Source organism: Oreochromis niloticus, linkage group LG1, assembly GCF_001858045.2.
Source record: "Oreochromis niloticus isolate F11D_XX linkage group LG1, O_niloticus_UMD_NMBU, whole genome shotgun sequence".
Classification (NCBI taxonomy): Eukaryota; Metazoa; Chordata; class Actinopteri; order Cichliformes; family Cichlidae; genus Oreochromis; species Oreochromis niloticus.
This window is the reverse complement of record NC_031965.2, coordinates 26980232-27000037: the sequence shown is the minus strand read 5'-3', so window position 1 is coordinate 27000037 and position 19806 is coordinate 26980232. Positions and strand designations below refer to the sequence as shown.

Below are 19806 nucleotides of genomic sequence, written 5' to 3'. Positions count from 1 at the left end.
AGAAAAAAAAAAACCATAATTAAGTACGGTATAATTATTTCATGTGATTGCCCACATCTTTATAAATAAATACCAGTATTTGCAATATATTTGTATATTTTGTATATAAATTTATTTATTATTATTTATATTTTTTAGAGATTTGCATATTCCGCTATTTGTAGCTTGAAAATGTAGGTAAAACGTGTCACTGGATACTGCATGTGTTTTCTTTTTGTTGTTTTTTGTTTGTTTGTTTCAGAAATAATGCAGTTAATGCTACATAGTCTATGTGCATCGTGTATGTGTCTAAAAACGGACATAGCAACACTTGCACCAGCTTTATACTTTATACTTTATACAACCACATTTGTGGGAATGGGGGGCGGGGCTATCCAGAAGGACACTGAAGCTTGAAATACTCCAGGCCACTGCTGATTGGTCATGCAACAATGTCACTGTCTGTCGCACAACCTGATCTTTGCTACTTGGCTGGGAGAAATCCATGTGGCGCTGAGAGTACCAGTTTTGGCTCCTTTCCCAATAAAGGATGATGAGTTAACATAGAGAGGAAAAGATTTAGGGCATTACATGTAACATTACATATTTGCTTCTATTTAAAATCATGTTACATTTTGCAATTTAGTTTCCTTTAATCAAGAGACTTTTTTCTAGTTTTACAGCAAAGTAACAACGACACATCATTATAACTGATATAGATAGATAGATGCTGAAAACTGTTATAAATTGTATTTAAGGATCGTGTTATTTGTTGATCTTCCAGCCTGTAGATGGCCATAACGGCTTCTGTCCCCAGCTCCCCGAATCATGTGACTTCCACCAAAACAAAGCTACCAGCCAGCTGACGGTGAAAGTACAGAGGTCAGTGACTGAAACTTTTTAGACTTTTTAGACTGAATGAAACCGCTGCTGTTTTAGGATGAACACGACACTGAAGCACTGGAAAGAGGCGGCCACTCTGATTTTAGCTGCAGGACGCGGGCGTGGTTTCACCCCGAGAGCACCGCTGACAGGGGAAAGCAGCTCTGGACAGTCACATCTGCCCCACAGGTCCCTCTTTGATTACGACGTTTTGCTGCTTAAAAGAAGCGGTAAAGGCGGATTCATGCCCAATGCTTATGTGTTTCCTGGGGGCGTGGTGGACGCGTCAGATTTTTCCAGTGAGTGGCTGGACATTTTCAGATCTTTCACTAACTCCCCCACTTTCGGGTTAAGAAGTGTCAAACAGCATCTGGAGACCAGACCTCCGATCTTTGCTACTGACCGACTGAAACTAGGCTCTCCCATCCCGGGAGAAGTCGCCCTCCGGATCTGCGCGTTGAGGGAAACATTTGAGGAATCTGGCGTACTTCTGGTTGCTCCCTAAAATAGAGGAGAAAAAAATGTTAAAAAACATAAAGGACTTTGGTTACATTGAGCACTACGGGGTGAATGATCTGTGCAGCAGTGAGCTCACCAAGTGGAGGGCTCTGGTTAACCAGAACCCCTCCAACTTCATCAGGATGTGCAGAGAGCTGCAGGTGTTGCCTAACATCTGGGCTTTACATGAGTGGGGCAACTGGCTGACTCCAGCAAGCCGATATGGGACGACGAGGTTTGACACAGCTTTCTTCATCTGCTGCTTGCAGGAGATCCCGCATACGCTACAAGATGATAAGGAAATTGAGCGTTTTCAGGTAATTACATATATCCAGCCATATTAATTGATGTTATTTATAGACACATGAAACGCACATGTGACCATCAAAACCTGCTTACCAATTCATTAAAAAAGGGGTCAGTAATATAATCCAACAGTATCCCAACTAAAACCCGAAAGAACCATAGGTGGTAAAACACGGGTCATTGCACTGCCCTACAAATGGTCTCACCAAATATTAAAAAGCACTGCAATAATCTCATATGGATACACAACCAACAAACAGCAACAAAGGAGCTGGGACTGTTAGGAATTAGAATTTTAATCAGAATATGAAAATCCCACACTTGCCTTGCAGGTGGCCTTGTATCCTTAAATTTCAGGACCTTTACCAAAGTTCTGGGAGCTTGAGGGTCCTCTGCGGTATCTTTGCTCTTCATAGAACTACGCTCTTCTAGACCGAGATCGCAGATGTTGTTCCTGGGATCTGGTAGAGCAACTCACTCCTGAGCTACAGCCAGTGAGGGGTGGCTCCTTTCTGATTTTTCTATTTCTTGGTATGGCCATATTATATAGCAAAGATATAATATAGCCATACTCGGCACAGATGTCCCTGTATACTATGCCAGGCACTTGGTTATAGGGTTCCATGTATCCCCTGCCTGCTAGCATCTTGCACGCTACTGTTATGTGGTCATCTCAGGAGCATCTTTGCACAACTTACACCGAGGGTCTTGCCTGGTGTGGTAGATCACAGCCTCTATCGACCTTTTGCTTACAGCTTGTTCCTATGCTGCCATGATAGAGAAGTGAGAGAAGCAAATAAAAAAAACCAAAAAAAACCCCCAAAAGATGTTCATTTATTCTTCTTAGACAGACCTGCAGATCTTTTTGTCCACAGCCCATGCCATGCCAGAGCACAAAGTAAAGCAAAGAAATGCCCCAAATGAAACAAGAAATGAATTCGGAGAGCAAAATTAAGATCTTTCAGTAATCACTACTAAATACTTTATTGATCGCAGAAAGGAAATGATTGTTTTACAACAGCAAATTAATGTATAAGTGCCACAGGTGCACAGTAAGTGCACAAAAATTTACATAGATTACAAAGAGAGTAAAACTGAAGCGAGTGCAAGAGAATAGTGTAAATTGCATTTACAAAAAATATGTAAACTATAAAAGTAAACATAAAAGGGTATAATACAAAAATGTGTGTTTTAGATCTTATTCCTGACAGGTATGTTCACCTGTGACAGAACAAAACCTTATTGTACAGTTTTATAGAGAAATATAGGATTGATTTCCACAATCATTCTTTATGGCAGTGTGTTTGAATCAGTCTGAAGGAGCTCTGCTGCCTCAGTAGTCCGGAGTGGAGTGGGTGAGATTGTCCGTGGTGGAAAGCAGTTTGTTCAGTGACTTCCTGTCCCTCACTGACGGAAACGCCTCCAAATTCTGGATAGTGATGCTTACCGCCTTGTGAATCAGTTTCTTGACAATCATGATTTCTGTTTTACGACACAGAGTTTGGTTTTTTTTGTTGTTTTTTTTTTTTTTTTTAAAGAAGCACAGTTGGAAAATGTCATAGACCTAAGAAGCGGCTCGATACTTGTTCCTTTTCAAATTTTCCCAGTGCAGTCAACTTGCCTCTTAAACAATGTTCCTCATAAAAAAAGTGTGATCTCAGAAAATCACACTGTGAGGCTAGCATCTTCTCTGACCTCCCAAGATAAGAACTGATATCACCTGACACTGAATGTCTTCATACAATTCCTCTACCAATCATTAAAATCTTCCAGGTGCCACTGATTACACACGGATAAGTCAGCGTGAGTAATTCAAAAATGAGATTTCGCAGCTGAAATTACACAGAAAATGTGGCTACACACTAGTTTAAGTGGGTAAATGACACTAGCTCTTTCGGGTGTCTTTGCACCAGCTGATCGATATTATGTACCAAATCAAAGGTAAGATCACAGTGCTGCAGTTCTAAAACACTAACCCCATCTGTGTGTTTCAGTGGTCCACACCCTCAGAGATCTTGCAGAGCTACCAGGCACAGAAGTTGTGGATTGCGCCTCCACAGTTCTATGAACTCAGCCGCCTGTGCCGCTTCCCTCTACTAAATGATCTCCATAACTTCGCCAGCCAGCGTGCAACAGCGGGCTGTGAGCAGTGGATGCCCGTTGTTGTATCAAATGATGAACACCTTATATCGCTGCTGCCAGGTGCAGATTTTATCATTATAGAGTCACTGATTTACACCTATCTATGGTAGTTTAATCTTTTTTTTTCTCTCTCTCTGCTTTTTTCTCTTGGACTGCTTACTCATCCAGGTGATAAACTTTATCCAGTGGACAGCCCAAGAGACTCTGAAGCTGCGAAAAACACAGTCCCTCCATCAAAGGATCATCAGGATGCTTCGCCGCTCCACCGTATTGTCATATCAGATCGATACACTTTAAGGGTACAGATCACCATCACTCCAAAATACAACCACGTCCTACCTGTTGCACATTCAGCAGTGTCACATGACTCAAAAAGTCAGCTTTGACAACCCTGTGATCCTTGTCCTCCTGTGCCTATGAAATAAAAAGTCACAAAACCAGACAAATTTACAGTCATATTTTTATATCGGTCTCAGTCATGTCGCTTCCATCACTGTATATTTTATGTTAATTTAAATTAGAAATATTGCAGCGCTTTGAGAGTTAATGTTGTTCAGATGGGTTTGTTTTGGGTAGAAATTCCTAGTACATGAAGCTGGAAGAGAAGAAGAAGACAAACATGGACAGAAGAAAAAGGACATTCAGTCTTCAGCTCAAGCCAAACTTTGCAGGACCTGCCAGGAAGCTCATTTAAATCATGGCAGTGATCGTGTCTGTTTTTACAGTGTGTAGTTGCTTTTTACATCAGGACCAAAAGCAACTTCAAAAATTGTATATGCAGTTTAAAGATTAGATCAGAGTTATGGTTATTAGCAGCATAATTATTTTCATTGTGAAAACGTGCATTTTTTATGATTTTATTTAAACTGCTGCACTTATAACAAACTAAATCAGCTACCATTTTAGCAAGTTGTGATTTTTATTTGTACAGACCTGCCTGCACAGACACAGATGCATTAAGAGGTCAGGTTTTTGTTCCAATAAAAATTTATATATGGTTATTGTGATCCCAAGACATGTTCTTCATGACTATACAGAGGACCAGAGTGTCCTCAAACTTCGTCGCAGTTGTTGTAATGAAAGCTGAAGGCTGTGTTTGATCAGTTGTGCTTATTACTGGAAATATAGATTGAAAACAGTAATGCTGTTAATGAAATGTGTTAAACCTGATTAATTTAAACATAAAAGCTGCTGACAAACATGAGTGTCTTCTTGTGTGTGTTCATGGTTGTCCTTGTCTAGATGAGTGCATAAGTGGAAGTTTTCCAGAACGGTGTCCTTCAGGACAAATTGAAGCCTTGTGAGAAATACTTTGTGTAAATGCCATGCAGGGCCATGCAGGATGTTTGCCAATATAAATGAATTTATTATTGAGCATATTTAATCATTATTCATATTAACTTTTCAATAACGCTGTTTTAACCCGCCTTTTTGTGCTATATCTTATGATTATTTGTGATGGGCATAAGTAATGAGCCAAATGGTTTGTCCTATTAAATTTGAGGCTCTCAATTCAGTTCAATCATCACAGTATAACACAATGTCAGTTAACTTTCAGGCATATTGTAGGGAACATAGAGACATAGACTGCTTTAAATCAATTTCATTAATTTTGGTGCAAATCAAAGTGATAACACATGCATTGGAGGGGCAATAACAAAAAAAGGTGGTGGCCACAGATGAGTGCTTCCTCTCCTTTGCTGTGATTTTTCAGTAGTGTCCTTGTCAATACTGGTAGTATGAAACAGTACCTAAAGTACATTCAGGTTGCACAGGTAGTCCAGCTCCTCCAGGATGGCATACCTGTTTATACTGTCTAAAAGAATTCCCTGTATCTCACAACTATCAACGTCAAAAGTGTGGAAGAGCATCAATCCAGCAGCAGGATTGGTATCTGCTTCTTTATATGAGAAAGAAACAGGAGAAACACTACCAGAGCTCTGGAAGTGTTTCTTCTGTTCTTTCAAATAGACTTCAAAAGGGCTAATCATGCATGTTTCTTATCAAACAGCCAGACACAGGCTCCATGAGGGTGGTGTGAGGTAGTTTGTTAAACCATCTGAGAAAACAGTTCCTATTAACCAGGATTTGAAGTAAAAGTCTGGATATGATTTGTCATGTCCGAAATGAAATCCAAGACATGACAACTTTTGTTTTTTGTGGAACATGAGCATCCAAAGATTTAAAAAAAATTCTTTTTAGCTTTCAGCTTTCACTTAACTGTCATAACAGCAAGCTTTGTACAGATACAAAATTAATTTGAGATAAAAGAGGCCATTGGTTGAACTCACCCCCAGAGTTCCAGTACATTATGCACCAGTCACCATTTTAGAAAAGGTGCAATTCAGAAGTGCACCTTCACTAATTCAACCTCAAAATTTAAAATGTAAATAAAGTATATTACCACTTTATTCATAATGTTCTTTCTTCTGTAGTAAGTTGAAAAAAAATATCTATGGCTCCCGAAAAGGTTGCCGGTTCGATCCCCCTGCTCTCTCTGTCCTGGTCGTTGTGTCCTTGGGCAAGACACTTTACCCTACCGCCTACTGGTGTTGGCCAGAGGGGCCGATGGCACGATATGGCTCAGCGTACCCATAGCCTCGTCTCTCACATCTCTCCAGTACAGTATTTTAAGACAGGATTTTTTTTTCCGTAACTGTTTTTGGTATCAGCTCTCAAAAACACAAAGTGCACTTTAAATGTGACAGACCACTGTCTGCTGGACTGCTGAGACGACCAGAACAAGTGGGAAGAGTCTGAACCAGCACAAGAGATAGATCTAAATATGCTGTCATAATGTCGCCTGTGTTCATCAGAAAAAGTACTTTAATGTCACTCTGATCTGACTGAAACATTTCTCCCAGAAAAAAAATGAAGAGACACACTGTAGCGAGTCAGCAGCCCTCAGTCTGTTTTTTATCTTTCTGACATATTTTACCTGTCAGCTTGATAAAAGATGCAGAACTTCTGTCCCCTTTTGCCCTCCCCTGTCCTCACATCTCATCTCTTTCTGCTTCAGAGTGCCGTGTGTGTAGGATGGTGGTGGCAGAAAGCGGGTGAGTTGAAATAACGCTGCTCAACCTTCTGTGCTGTTTGCAGAGTATGTTAAGGGTTTCTATGGCAACTCACAACCTTGGAAACCCACCATCTAAGTCCAGATGAAGTGATGATGCAGTGGTCTGTGTCTGCCAAGTGTGTAGCTCACCTCTTTGTGAACCAGTCTGCTTAGTGTGCTTGTATCCAAGCGAGCGAATGAAGCAAATACATGGTTTTGTTGTGCATAAGTTAAAATAAAATACCTCCAAACAGATGTTGAGAAACCTGATTTACTCACCTGTAAAGGTGAGTGATGGAGCACTCTAAATATTTGATGCTGTGGCTATTTTCAGGAACATCTTGCATAACCGAAATTTTTAAAAAGCAATTTAAAAGTGAAACAGTCTCTGAGTTGCATGTTGCATAAATACTCGTCTTCCTCTGGAAGAGAGTGGAACTAATTTTAAAGGGCAGCGTTTGAGGATGCTTCATCTCATTCTCTACTTAAATCTCCTCCCTCTCATCCTCATGTTTAATTAATCGCTTTTATATTTTTAGATTTCCGGATGACAATGTAAGTCTGTCATGAGTTTCGAGAGATTCAAGGTCCATGACTCACTGTTAGAAGAGCATAGTGCCTCTGTGAAATGACAGCAACGATAAACAAGATGTCAGAAAGCCTACTGTGAATCAGATGTGAGTAGAGCATGCCACTGATTTTCACACATCAAAGTCTTACCAAAGAATGCTTTCAGCTTTTTTGCTAGAAGATGAATTATCTTGCATTTTATCTACTTTGTTTACTTTGTTATACTATTTTCTTTTAATGTTTCTCCACAGGATTTCTGTATTGAGAGGTGGAGAAGAGAGAGAGATTCATTTCCTGGAAACAGGAAATGAATCTGAATCTGAAACTTGAATACCTTTACAAGGTTTTACATATCCTTAATAGTGAAGAAGCTGATCATTAGGGTCCTATCAGGGCTCATGTGATGTGCAGCTTTTCATGTGCCAGCATTTAAACAGACTTTTCATTAAAATTTGCATCAAACTGTGTAAATATTTATCTTGAATTATTATTTTTAGTTAAATTGGCTCTTTTGTCAATCTAAATGGACCCACTGCTGATTTGACTGATGACCAGAGTCGTTACTTTCATGACTGTTTGTTGTTTCGCTCATCAAATGAATGAGAGTTTAGTGAACATAAGTTAACCAACTTGCAATGAAGATGAGGAAACTCACAGGATGAACACGGTGGTCTGTTGGGGAAAGAAAATTAGACACCTACTTACATGAATTGGCTTGTTTTTTAAATGAATAATAATGATAACACACACACACTCTGACACAAAAATGCAATGTGTTTGTGCATAAATCTGGTTTTCTATTTCACTTACACAGACATTATGGCTATGTAAGAAATGGAGTCGTGTGATACCATCTTCCATATTTTAGCCTGGAAGTATCAAACTACAAGTTACTGTGATTTTCAACCCAAATTATGACAAAGTTTCAATGACCATTGTTATTTTTAGACCAACATTTTTCATCATTTAAAATTTTACCCACATGTACCTTTCTGAAAATATCTACATGCATGCTTATACCAACAAATTTGCTATCTTTGTTTTTAAGTGTACTTTTGTCTTTTCGACTTTTTACATTTTTTGTCAAACCTTCTGTGGAGTTTAAAAGTGGAAGATGCTTTCAATCCTTGCATAATATTATTTTATGAATTTTAGGATGGTTTGATAAGCATTAGATGCATTATCTCTCTATATGTTAAGGTTGTTGTTTGTAGCCTAATGTACCAATGTATGTGACTTGAAAATATTTCTGGAGCAGCACTTGTTTCTGTTCTGCAAATTAATAACTAACTTGAATTCATATTTATGTTGGGCTAAAGAAGACTGTCTTAGTGTGCATCTACCCTTAACTAACAACCACTTGCATGGAAACTTTGACTCTGACTGCTTCCAGTTCAACTGGATGCCAATCCAGGAATACCCTTAAAGGCTCTTAGATGTAAAACTATTAGGGAGTTAAAGCATAGTCTCCTTTCCATTTAAATTAAGTACTATTTTAAACCTAAGGTGGTTAAGTCTAAGATAATTCCCCTCTTAAAATATCTCTATGTGTGTTAGATGTATAGATCTCTAGCTTAGCTTTGCAGTGATTACAAACTAGGCCTGGTTATGAGTTACCAGGTACACAACTTACCAAACCTTCACACAAAGGGACCTTACAAGCATGCCTGGTCATTGTTTGTAAAACACCTATCAAACTACAAGCATATTTTCAAGTGTGTTTCGAAGTTTTATTATAATAAATATACTTGATCGTATGTACATTATCTGAAACAGCAGTATATACAAACCTTCTATTCATGTTGCAATGTACATTCAACACTGTGCAAGAGAACCCTGAAAAGGAACATGAGCAGGCTTACAGTGAATGGGTGCGTTATTAAAAGACAGTGAACATCTCTTCGGTCCCAAGGCTCTCATCAAGCACATTGTGATTTGATGCAGTAAAGTAAGATGCAGGCCTATTACAATCTGGCTATACAGATTATTATGACGCATTTAAACGGTGCTGACAGGAGTGTAGAAGAGTGCAGATTTGATAACATCCAACCAGTGTGGTTTGAGGAGCAGAGATTAACTGTGCTGGCTTCCACTATAGTTTCAATAAGACAACCGTTCTTTAGATGTTTTTCCTGTTTGTTTGAGCAGATCTAACTTTTCTGAATGCAAAGCATCAATCCACAGAACATCATGAGAATAGTTAACCGTAGGCTACATTTCTGCTTGAGCTTTTCCACTAATCCACTTGGATTACGTGTTGTTTATATCATCCTGATGGCTAGACTCTGTCACGTAATTTTATGACCTTTTTCCCCACCCTCTTCCAAAAATAAATGGCCCACTGGCCCTCCCCCAAAAAATACTTTTTGTACCTCACTCCCATTATTTTCACACTTTGGCTATATTCTTCTAGTACATTTTAGCTTATCTAGTGCAATTTCTCACCTCCGCCAAATACATTCACAAATCCAGGAAAGCTTAATAACTTTTCCGTGTCCACATTATTTTTCAAGCCCAAAAAGACGCTCTTTCTCTTTCTTATGGGCCTGCAGAGTCTTACCGCTCCCTGGGCAGCTTCACAGGATGTCCATCAGGGTGGGCTTTTGGTTAGAAAGTTCACATATTGACAACCAAATAGCCTAGAACCAAGGCGACTATAACGATGACAAAGAATCCAATCACAGCGCAGATTGACGCAAAACCAGCCTCCCTGCTCCCTCCGCCACCTTCTTCTTCTTTGGGCTCCTCTTCGCAGATCGAGATGACACCCACGGAGGAATTCCCTACACTCATGTTGGACTTGAGCTCAGCGCCTGCCTCCTGCTTCGCCTCAACGGCCCACGGCGCCACCTGCACCTTCATCTCCATCTCTTCCATCATCTGGCTCACCTGGGTGATCTCGGCCTGCAGGTCTCTGAGGTCTGCCGTGTCGATATTGCTGTCCGCCTCGTACTTCATATTCTGCACGCTCATGGCCCGGGCCGCCACCGTAGTGGTGCTGCCGGTCATCCCTGTCTGGATGAGGTGTCTTGTGGGCACCTTGAGGGGGAAATCCTGTGCTATCTCTAAGGACCTTTTCATGTCCACCTCAAGAAGCTCCATGCAACTAGAGAACAGCACCCACAGGCGCTCGTACTCGGCCCGGTCCTCTTTGCTGATGGTCTTATCTTTGAGCAAAGAAGTCAGTTTAGTCCTGTTGGCCACCGCCAGCTCCTGGGCCTTTTTGCGGGTCTTCTTCAGCTCCTCTCGCAGGTTTTGCGAGTCCGAAGTGCTCCCAAGAGCGATGACCAAATGCCTGTAGCAGGCGGTCACTTTGTTCAAAGCGTCCAGCATTGTTTTGCATTCCTCTTTCCCCATGACTGATAAAAAAAAATCTATATCCTTCTTAGAAAATATGAAATGATTAAAAAAGAGGGCAGCTGCAAACAGCGCGCTTATTCGAGCAATGCTTTAGCCACTGACCTCGGTTTAGTTTCCACGGGAGCTCACCACCCGCTCTCCAAATCCACTCAACGCGCTGGTGAGAGAAAATTCCTCTCTATCCATGCTCCTTCCTGTGCAAGCAGATACAGAGAGTGGCTTAGAAATTAATGCGTCCGTAGCCTAAAAGGCTTTAGATTACCTTTGTGTTTTCCCACACGAGATCAAACGGCTCCGGAGCCCGTCTCCTGCAGGACGGATGCGAACGTGAAACAATCCAACCACCCTTTTATGAAATTGCGATCCCGATTCAGCCACAGGTGTCACAACATCCGCCAAACCGTTTGCGTAGAGAGCTCGGTGCCTTTTCCCTTCAGCAGCTTAAAATGTTCAAAGAAATTGCGCTGCCGGACAAGTTAGGTTCGCCATTCAGCGTCCGTGAGGAGCAAAGCGAGCCATTGTTGTTTTGGTTTGTTTTATCTGCATGAGGAGCTGTCCACTTCAGCACCCGATCGATGATTTTTAAATACCAGTAAGCGCCTTCTGTAGTCACATGTGCACGCACAACAGTGCTATTCAGCGACAGGCAGAGGCAGGCTGGGAAGCAAACAGCTTCACTCCCATTGGTTTTTTTTCACACAGGCGTTTGGTTTACATTCTTCATGCTATTGGCTGCACTGTCCGTGATGTGGGCAGAACTGCGATGTCTATCAGCAGAGAAGTCAAATCACAAACACCTTAACTCTCTGACAATACCATTGTCATCAGGGTCCCTGCTTATAGTCGGCTGCACGAGGAAAAATAAAGACTGGTCATCCCAGAGAGGAATATAAAATAAATAAATAAAAAATAAGATTGTTATTTATATCATTTTTACTTAAGTTAAACAATCTATACTTTTAGTATGAATTGTTTAAATGAATGGTTCTTTTCTTCCTCTTCATCCCAGATGGAACTATCCTCAGTCTGTTTCAGTGTTGCCTATTACTTCATCTTCACTGCTGGAGTCTAGACTAAAGAGCTTTCACTGGTACTCTCTCTCGTTCCCACAGTTCCCTTTCCATGGCCATAAAATAATCAAACTCTGATGCCCTGCAGTGTATATATATGTGGCTTGTAGACTTCCTGTGTTAATAGAGGTTATATTGCCATCAACATCAAAATGCACTGTAGTTTCAACTAAGCTGCAATAGGTAGCAGCACAGTGATAAATCTACCCTAATACATAATGTATGCCTGCCATCACTATGTTAGGAACTCTCCAACTTCTTGGTAAAGCCAATAACTAATCAGTCAATCCCATGGCAACAACTCACTGCATGTAGACATGTAGACATGGTAAGGATGACTTGCCTTAGTTCAAACTGAGCACCAGAATGAGAATAAAGGGTATTTAAGTGGTTTTAAATGTGGCATGGTTGGTTGTGTCAGATAGGTTCCACTGAATATTTCTGAAACTGCTGGTCTACTGAGATTTTCCCCACATAATCATCTCTAGGGTTTACAGAGAATGACCCAAAAAAGAGAAATTATCCAGTCAGTGACAGTTCTGTGGGTGAAAATGCATTGTTGTTGCTGAGGCCAGAGGTGAATGACCAGACTACTACGGGCTGATAGGAAGACAACGATAACTTGGTGGTAACAAATAAACACTTGTTACCACCAAAGTATGCAGAAGAGCATCTTTGATATTGAACCCCAAACAAATAGGCTACGGCAGCAGACAGAGCACACTGGGAGCTATTCATATTAGCTAAGGACAAGGAAGCAAGGTTAAAATTTGTGTGGGCTCATCAAAACAGGAAAACAGAAAACTCAAAAAACATCGTCTGGTCTGATGATTTGATTTCTGCTGCAACACTCAGAGATAGAGTCAGAATTTGGCATAAATAACACGAAAGGATGGATCCATCCTGCCTTGTATCAGTGATTCAGGCTCTTGATGGTGGTGTAATGGTGTGTGAGATATCTTTGGCACACTTTGGGCTCTTTAGTACCAGTTGAGCATTGTTTAAACGCCAACAACTTACCTGAGTATTTCTTCTGACCATGTCCATCCCTTAGTGACCACAGTGTACCTGTCATCTAATGGTTGCTTCCAGCAAGATAACAAGCCATGTCACAAAGATCAAATCAAAGTGGTTTTATTTTATTTTATTTACATATATTTTACATGACAGTGTGTTCACAGTCAGCGGACCTCGGTCCATTAAATCACCTTTGGGATGCATCATGGATGTGCAGCTGACATCTGCAACAACTGTGTGATGCTATCATGTCAATATGAACCAAAATCTCTGACACCTTAATCTGTGGAACAAAGAATCAGACAATTCTGAAGGCAAAACAGGCTTCCAACCCAGGATTAGCAACGTGTATCTGATAAAGACGAGTGTAGAGTGCAGTGTAGGGTGATACATTTGAAAAGCTGCTAAAAAAACCCACTACTGACGATGCTGCACCACCTTTTCATCAGCATATCAAAAATTTATAATTTTACAATACTAAAAATAACAGAATAAAAAATTACCATCAGTTTAACATGTATTGCACCATTGACCGTCACAGCTATGTGTAATCAGGTTCAATGAACACTGAAAGGAAACTCAAAACAAACTGATGATACCCTGATACCAAAAGATCTTTCATAAACTGACTAAACCTTCAGTCATATGTTCCTATAAAAAGATAAAACACTTTGTTTCTCCTGGTGTGTTATTCCATCTGATTTTGCAGCTAAGCTGATGTGATTACGAGACACAGGTTTGCAGAAATAGTATTCAGTTTTTCTCTCATGTGACTACTTGCTATTTTTTTCAGTTTCATAAGTGTGGTAAAAGTGGATAATTTGTGGGTTGTCACCGCAGCTGCCTGCACACTGGGAGGAGGCCTGTTGTTGCACGCAGTACTGGATGGATAATGTGTTGTTTAGTTGGCTCCTGCTGTGTTGAGAGATGAGAGGCACATAAGGCTGAGTGGTATTTGCCTGCTTTGCTCTTTTTGCATTATTCAAGCGGATGGGGCCTAATGATCCAGTGACTACAGTGCAAAGCTAATGGACTGGAGTGCAGTGAATGCCTGAGGAACTGAGTGAGAGGCTTATTGTTCGTTTCACATAAAATGACATCTGCTGTGGCATGGGAATTGATTTCTTCTGTTCAATTTATTCCTAGTTTGAAAACCATTTTTGCTCATATCACTCATTAAAAACATTATGCATACCCACGCCTCATATTTGATGGTTTATAAGGTAACTGTGGACTAACATCTGCAGATCCCCATCTTAAGATTACAATATGTGGCTCTGCTGTAAACTGCACTGTTTAATATATTTAAAGTGCTGGTAGCCATTTCAGCACTTTCTGACTAATAACAAATATCTTGGTTGAGTCAGATGATCTTGGCAAATGGATCGTCTTTCCTTTCATGAATATGTTTCCATGGCTACCTCTCACCTCTTACTACTCTTCGGTTATTTTTCTCCAAGGTATTTAATTGCTGACATTGCTCTGAGATGTCATCTTTCACTTTGTGCATTTAAAGTTACAAATCAGTTGTTTTCTGTTGTTTATTTCATGTTCTCATGAAATTGCTTAAGGAGCTAACTTTTACATAGACTAAACAAATAACTCAATTTCCATTTTCATTTCATGGGCTTTCATTAACTTATTTTGAGCTTGAATTTAAAGTGTAAAAAAATAATCAAAAATATCGGAATTCATTAAAAGATTAAAGACCATATGACTTCCCAAAAAACGTATAACTGGGCTAATGCAGACTTTATCACCTTTATAAATAACTGATGGCACGGTAAAGTAAGTCGGACTTGCAGGATTAGAAAATTGGCCATGGTCTCTGTCTGTCTACCTATCTGTCTTTCTCCTCTCCTGTAAAAAGGTTGCTGATAAGCTGCTGTGTTAGATTCAAGTGATGAGTCAGACATGCAGTGATCTGATTGCTCTCAGTGCCAACACATGATGGAAAACTCAATTTTTGATTTCCAATTTTTGTTTGCACAGGACAATAAAATGATATGGAAGCTCTCCAGATATTACTGTTGTTTTTACACAGATTATCTCTGTTTGTGTAACAAATGCAGTATCAGTAAATCATTAGATTATTTACACTGATATAGATCCCAAAGAAAAAGACACATATAGCAATTTTGTTTTGCCTGGAAGAGCTACACTGATGCACTAAGTACATACCATGATTCAGTAGCTTATAGAACTACCTTTAGCTCCAATACACTGAGTTGCTTTCTGTGTAACTTTATCTCTTGGATCGTTGTGGATGAATTTTGACACACTCTTCTTTAGAGTGTTGCTTCAGTACATTTATGCAGAGCTCTCTCAAGGTCCTGCCACAACATTTCATTCAGGTTGAAATCTAGACTTTGACTGGGCCATTACAACATCTTGATTGTTTTCCTTTTCCAGTCCCTCTGTTGTAGAGTTGATGTTTTGTTTGGGATAATTGTCGTGTTAGATGACCTAATTTTGAAACTGCTTTAGGCTGTCAGAGAGATGACCACACATTTGACTCTGTAATACTTAGGTGCACAGAGGACTTCATGGTTGACTCACTGACTGCGCCGTGCCCAGGTCTTGTGGCTGCAAAATAAGCCCAACTCTACACCACTGTGCTGACGGTTGGTATGAGGTGTTTGTGCTGACATGCTGTGTTTGGTTTTTGCCAAATGTGGCACTGTGCTTCATGGCCACAAATCTCCATTTTGGTCTCATTCTTTCAAATGATATTTGAATAGATGTATGAGTGTGTATTTGCCAGAGTATTTGGCAGGAAGGTTGTTCCAGGCTTTTTTTTAAAAAATTGCCATCTTTCCTTTTTGGATTCATGCTGCCTCCGGTGCTTCTGTCTTTTTATGTAGTCCAAATATCAATCTTTGATGTTGAGTTCAGGGTATTGTGGAGTCTTGTTCTTCTTGTGATTCTTGTGTTGCTGCACAATGAATTTAAACAGAAAAAAAAAATACCCCAAAGGTATTACACTGAATAACATTATAAACAGCTCAAAGCACAAATAATATTTGCAGTAGCTTTAAAGAGAGTCTCAACCTTGCAGCTATCTTCATGTTATATGCTTATGTTCTATACTTCAATTAAATAAGTAAAACTGGCATATTTGACATGATTTTTATCATTAAAAAGTAAATACACCAAAATGTCTTATTACAAAAGTATTTAGTCACTTACATCAGTACTGGCAGCTTTGAGTGTGGTTTTGACAGCTGGGTTTAAACAAGAAGTGCCTCTTAGTTTCTCTCTTCAGAGTTCTGCAGTGTTGTTCTACAGGCTGTAATTGCAGGCTCTGACTAGGTCAGTCAGGGACAGTATGACAGTTGTCCTGAAGTCACTCCAGTATTGTCTTGGCTACATGCCTCAGCTCATTGTGGTGCTAAAAGCTGAACCATTGCCCCAGTCTTAGGTCCAGGCTCTCTCTGTGCTGCACTGAGCCTTTGATGAGTCCCTCTGTCTCCTGCTGCTGTTGAGGCGTGGCTGTGTTCACAAATATTTGGGAAATTTGCCTCTTCTGCTTCCTCTCTGGCAGGCTCTGTAAGAAGTGTAATTTATCTTTTCTTAAACCAAATCAAGTAGCCAATACAAACTGTGAAAGGAAAAAAAACACACACATACACAACACATAACAAACTTCCATAAGGGAAAATTATTATTCCATTAGCAGAATTCACCAGAAAAAAATCTGACTAACAATATCAAAATTCTTTTCCATGGAGATTATTAGATTATAGTATATGACAGCATCAGATGCTAAATTACTCCAGTTTTAAATTTTCCCGAAATAAAATATAGTATATATGGAATGCTTAACTGAGAAATTTCATGCACCAAGAGCTAAGCATTAAAATAAGAGGCTCAAGAGGTTAAAAAGAGGAGGAATTTAAAAGGGAGGAAAACATCTTAGTATGTAAAGGAGACACAAATGGTGCTATAACATGATACAAATTCTATAATCCAGATTAGCGGTTTTCTACAGGTCCTGGGATTAGCAGTATAATGCTCACTAATGTATCTTTTAAAGAATGCTGATCTGTCTCTCTTGCATTTTCATCATATGGAATCAATGGTTTTAGGGAGGAAATGGAGGCCTCTGGTGCTCACTACACTTTGTGTGAGATGATGGTTAAAAGAGGACAGACATAAACACGGTTCCCCCCTGAGCTCTGATACTCTGACCAAACACATTAGAAGACTCTAACGTCTGTAAGCCCTTTGATAATCCCAGTAAAAAGCTCCAGCACTAACTGATATTTCCCAAATGACCAAATATGCTTTCTAGTTATGGCCCGCTTTAAGTTTGCACTAGTGCAGTCATCAATGTGACTACTTTTGTTAACATTTAAGTGACATCCTATTCTTAGTCCGTGGGGTTAACCCTTTGCAGATATAACAGTTTCAGCTCTTCTGGGAAGTCTTTCCACAAGGTTTAGGGGTGCGTTTATGAGAATTTGCATTTGTGAGGTCAGAAACTGATGTTGGACAAGGACTGGCTCCCAGTCTCCTCTCTAATTCATGCCAAAGGTGTTCTCTCGGATTGAGGGACTCTGTGCAAGCCAGTCAAGTTTTTCCACACTAAACTCACGCATCCATGTCTTTGTGGGCCTTGCTTCCTACGCTGGTGTGCAGTTCCCAGTTCCAAAACTGTTCCCAGAAAGATGTAAGTGTTAAATTGTCCAAAATGTCTTGGTATGCTGAAGCATTAAGAGTCCTTTTCAATGGAACTAAAGGGCGAAGCCCAGTACCTGAGAAAAAACTCCATTGTCATGGTTCCCTTCTCTTCCTGGTTTGAGATGTCCTTCTCTCTTTCTCTCTCTCTTTTTTCTTTCAGTTCTGCGTTGTCTTTCAGACGTAACGTGTTTCGTTGCGGCGATCACATACCTGAATTTAGCACCCAATCACACACCTGCGGGTTGCCGGACCAATTACACTCTGGCAATTGGAAACTGGAGATTCTTCTCAACTGACACCAGATCACTGCATCGCTAGCAGTTGAACAATACTTTTAATCAGTATTGCAAGAATCAGTGTTTGTGCGTTCCTTTACGCCTTTCCCTCTCTCTCCAGAGCACTTTCAATGCAGAGTGGAAAAGGGGATATTGGACCAGCACGGGAGAGTAGCTCAATGGAGACAAGAATGCTTATGGGGTATAACTTTCCAGCCTCCACCTAAGAACCTGTGTTGAACGCTGTATCATAATAAAAAAAAATTATTCAACTTATTTCTGTGCTCTCCACTTTATACCGGGATACCCACGGACTTAACATCCACACCACGATCCCCTCTCAACCAAACCTTACTTTTAGCACACTATTACTGTTCCTTTGGCAACCACCAAACCCAGACTCATCCGTTGGATTGCCAGATGGAGAAATGTGATATGTCACTTCAGAGAGCACATCTCAACCACTCTACAGTCCAGTGGCACCAAACTTTATACCACTCCATCCTAAACTTTGGGACAGTTGTTATTGCCCATTGAATTGGCACTATACAAATAAAGTTGAACTATATATATATTTAAGAAGATATTTATAATCCTTTTCCGATAATATCCTTACAGAAAACCTCAGGAAAAGTCTTACTAAACTGTAATATCCCAGTGAGCTTGTATGTCGTCACAATATCATCTCTAAAATCCACTAAACCACCACTCATTTCATTGCTTTTTATAATGACAAGGGTCTTACACACCCATGTAGCCCTATACTCACTTGAGCTTCTTTTTTTTCTTAACTTTGCAGCTTGGTCTTTTAATAGCTTCCAATGTTTGGCATAGAAGAAGGTGGAAAATAAAAGCTGTATGTAGAATTAGGAAGATTCAGTCACTTAGAAAAAGAGGCAGAGCACAGAGGGGAATAAAAACCAGAGAAAAATGAAGTCTGTCTTTGTTGAATTATAGATGGACCTTATCCACTATGTGGCCTCTTACACGCACAGCATGCAGCAGTGGAGTGAACTGTGAGTCATGCCTCAACTCCACAAAGGTCCAAACTGACAAAGATCTCCACTCAACCTTGACTTTCAGATATACACACGCAAAGACTGAGTGTCTGAGGACACTATATTGATTTGCAGTGATGTAAGGCAGACTTACCCCAGCCCCTAGCTCTAACCTAAACATAACCTAATTAACCCATGTAGGCTTTGGGGTGGGTTTTGTTTTGAACATATGGTAAATGGACACATTTTGAGAAACTGAAAGAGCTTTCCCATGATATACTGGTGAACACCATGTATAAAAGTATAGATGGATGATGGATGGATGATTTGGAAGAACTTAAGTTCTTCTAAATCAATGTTCCAAAGAGACAAGGTGGATGTTAACTTAACCCAGACCCTATTTCATAACACCCTGATGGATGCTACAAAATGAAACTAAGCCACACCCTTGCAAAGACTTTTTTAAAACTCTATTATATTTCAGTAATCATGTTACATGTGTTTGTATCTGGTTGTTTCTCGTTGCTTTTTATAGGCGCATTTCTTCAGTATATCAAGTTTGTTTTAATGATTTTCTTTGTTGCATATATTTATGATATCGCCTGTCAAATACAGTAATCCAGTACTGCTGTTTTAAAATGTGCTGTATGGTAAATCTGATTAGATTTTCATACCAAAAAGAAAGATGAGTCCCTAGAAGCCATGTGCACATGCGCCCACACACACACATACACATAAACACACATAAGCCATCTTACTCACTCCCTATGAAAAGGATAGCCAAGCTTACCTTAAAAGCCCTCATACAAAGTTTGCATTGATCGCTGCCAGTGTAAAGCAACACTTAGGAAAGAAGGGATATGTGTGACTATACGAGGCTGTGGCTGAAACTGACTAAACTTTAAAAGAAAAAACTGCTTTTTCTATCCTAAAGATGCATTCATCATTCAAACTAGTTGCAGTCTTAACAG

General features: G+C 40.0%; 1 protein-coding gene and 1 long non-coding RNA gene across 2 annotated transcripts; one reads left to right on the top strand and one right to left on the bottom strand.

Annotated features, from left to right (window-relative positions):
* The first annotated feature begins 544 nt into the window (after positions 1-544).
* LOC102076090 (nucleoside diphosphate-linked moiety X motif 19) lies at positions 545-5008 on the top strand. The gene is made up of 4 exons (XR_002062350.2): positions 545-1407; positions 1445-1676; positions 3660-3867; positions 3976-5008. It is a non-coding gene; the product is annotated as a nucleoside diphosphate-linked moiety X motif 19 (long non-coding RNA).
* A 2294-nt stretch (positions 5009-7302) lies between these two features.
* Positions 7303-11464, bottom strand: LOC100706237 (regulator of G protein signaling 9 binding protein). Its single transcript, XM_019359846.2, has one exon. It carries the CDS (start codon positions 10787-10789, stop codon positions 10049-10051), a length of 741 nt encoding a protein of 246 aa, XP_019215391.1. The 5' UTR covers positions 10790-11464; the 3' UTR covers positions 7303-10048.
* Positions 11465-19806: the final 8342 nt, after the last annotated feature.